Consider the following 2,832-nt stretch of genomic DNA (forward strand, 5'->3'; position numbering starts at 1 on the left):
AAAAAGTCCAGTGTCTCATGCTTCCCTTCTCCATTAGAAAACAGAAAATACCTTCCATGTGGGTAAAAAAATTCTCCAGTTGTTTTTAGTGCTGGGCAGTTTCAAAATCGTAACACTATCTCACTCTATTCTGTTTACTGGTCACAAAATCATTGTCTTTCCTTTTTGAGGCGTGAGCATTAGTGCCCGGGAATGCTGACCAGTGAGCTAAGTCATAGGGCAGGGCACCTCGTGTCCAGTCCTCGTTCCGGGGGGCCCCCGGGCACGCCACCCGAGTCCTCAGCCTGCTTTATAATAATGTCTGACTCCAACATCAGGGGCTGTGCCTTAGTAATTATCCCTCTGAGCCCTCTCACTATTAATTTTTATTGAGCAGAACCAAACTTAGCTCTAAAACTTAACTAAAAAAGATAATAAACTCGCTTACCTTTTTTAAGATGAACATTCTGATCAGTACAAACAGCACGCCAGACATGAAACCAGACAACAGTGGAGATATAAACCAAGAAGCAACTGAATAATTAAAAGAAAATCTAATGAATGTTAAAATTCTACACAATTCAGGTCCTATTTACATAAAAAGCAGTAACTAACATACAGCATACACATTAACAAACATTCCTAGAATTATTCACCTTTAACTCAGAACTCAACAAACCCACTGACCTCCACATGGGGGTCTCCACCCTCAGACACAAACCCCACCCCAACAAGCATGAACTCCTCCAGCCCACCACACACGTGGCCACCCCAGCTCTGGCCTCTGAAGACGGTTCCTCCGATTCCCACTGAGCCCCATCCTGTGCCAGCTGCGGGGCTAGCTGAAAAGGGGCCCCGTCCCTTTCATATTCCAAGGCCAGCCTGGCACTGTTCTGCAGCCTCTGGCCACGCACTAGAAACATCTGCGGGAGTTTCCAAAAACCAGTTAACGCTCCGGCTCCAGCTACAGAATTCTGATTTCAAAGGTTTGGAAAGAGGTTTGGGCACTCATATCTTTATTGCTCTCCCAGGTAATTCTAAAGTGCAGCCGGAACGAACCACTGTTTCAGGAGCCGGGGATCTTGGGTGAGCTTCCCAGTATCTCAGGTGAGTTTCCGGGGAGTTCATCTGAGTTTCCTGGGATCAGGTGAGTTCTCTGGACATTTGTGTCCTGACTGGCAGGTCAGGGGTCTGTTTAGGCTAGGGGTCCTGAGGCCACTATGACTCATAAGACGACGGAGGTGGGTGAGACAGTGTTTTTCGCAGTGGGCATGTGGGTACTTATGGGGTTTGATGCATTTTCCTCTCGCTGAAGAAGTCAGAGGCAGGAAGCAAGCTGTCAGACCTCTCCAAACAGTTCCCACTGGGCAGCCCGCAGTGCAGAAGGAGCACCCGGTAGGCTGGGAAGGGGGGACTCCTGGATGCAGTGGGGGTGAGCACCTCACTTCCGCACTTCCCCATCACCAGGAACGCTGACTCCTGGACAAGGGCCCAAAGCTTTTCTCTGACTACAGACTGATTTCAACCAGGTAAATTTCTTAACTCCCCGTGAACAGCAGATAAGACACTGGTTTTCAAAGCTGAATGACAATGCGGCATTTGATAAGAACACCTGGAGTTTAAAACAAAAAAACAAAGAACCGCCTAACAGTTCACCATCTTTGCTAACAGAAATTTTAAGGGAAAATGTATTATCAGCATACATGAACATTTAAAGGAAAAAACATAATGGTAACTTTTAATAACACTTACTCTAGAAAATGTAAACTTTCCTTCTTATACGTAAAAGAAAATGCCAATTACCAATCTTGACCAGCTCCATCCACTGCACACCTTGGGTACCAATTGCGACGAGGGAGAACCCTATGGTGGCCCCGACGATACAGTGAGTCCCCGAGATTGGGAGCCTCAGGAAGGACGCAATGAGCTGCCAGACAGCTGAGCCTGTGGGTTGAAGACAAGAGACAAAGACAGAGGAAAGTCAGGGACACGGTGCAGTGTATTAGGTTGCCACAGAAGGAAGAAACCCAAATTACAGTCCTTCTTCCTCACCCCTCGCTGGGGTTAATTGTCTCCAGATTGTTTCTTAACAAAGTCCCGACAGAAACCACTCAAATAACTTTAGAAACGTTCTTCAACACGGAAGGGATAATGATGATTTATTCAAGTGAAAATCTTTGATAGTATGAAAAGAAAAGCCTGATGCCAGCTACAAGTTGACTCTGTCACGTTTAAGCAAGGATGCAGGTGATGAGTGAGTTCTGATGTGAAGTATGGCCAGGACCAAGCAGGAGACTGGAACCAATGAACAAGGAGAAACAGGAAAGGCCATGTATCAGAGAAGATTCTGCTGTAGGTAACATCTTTTGATTGCATCATAAGGAGACTGGAGACAGGCTATGTATACTAATCGATACAAAAGAGGGCAAAATACAAACATCAGATCACAGTGTTAGGACTTCCCTGGTGGTCCCATGCTGTGCTTAGTCACTCAGTCGTGTCCGACTCTTTGTGACCCAATGGACAGTAACCTACCAGGCTCCTCTGTCCATGGGATTCTCCCGGCAAGAATACTAGAGTGGGTTGCCATGCCCTCCTCCAGGGTAGCTTCCCAAACCAGGGATCGAACCCAGGTCTCCCGCATTGCAGGCAGATTCTTTACTGTCTAAGCCACCAGGAAAGCCCTGGTGGTCCAGTGGTTAAGAATCTGCCTGCCAATGCAGGGGACACAGGTTTGACCCTGGTCTGGGAAGATCCCACATATCGAGGGGAAACTAAGCCCATGAATCTACTGAAGCAGCGCTCTGGAGGCTGTGTGCCACAAGAGAAGTCACTGCAAAGAGAAGCCTATGT

At 47.2% G+C, this 2,832-nt stretch overlaps 1 protein-coding gene across 4 annotated transcripts in view; it reads right to left on the minus strand.

The window, feature by feature from the left end:
* Positions 1 to 2,832, minus strand: part of SLC20A2 (solute carrier family 20 (phosphate transporter), member 2) — a 115,035-nt gene that overhangs the window by 43,889 nt on the left and 68,314 nt on the right. For all 4 annotated transcript variants that reach the window (XM_010846385.1, XM_010846386.1, XM_010846387.1 and 1 more), the window contains 2 exons: positions 1,783 to 1,923; positions 428 to 513 (listed from right to left, as the gene is read on the minus strand). In XM_010846385.1, coding sequence (XP_010844687.1) covers positions 428 to 513; positions 1,783 to 1,923 — 227 coding nt within the window. The remainder of the gene's footprint in view (positions 1 to 427; positions 514 to 1,782; positions 1,924 to 2,832) is intronic.

The sequence above is a fragment of the Bison bison genome, unplaced genomic scaffold, assembly GCF_000754665.1.
Source record: "Bison bison bison isolate TAMUID 2011002044 unplaced genomic scaffold, Bison_UMD1.0 scf7180017864236, whole genome shotgun sequence".
Classification (NCBI taxonomy): Eukaryota; Metazoa; Chordata; class Mammalia; order Artiodactyla; family Bovidae; genus Bison; species Bison bison.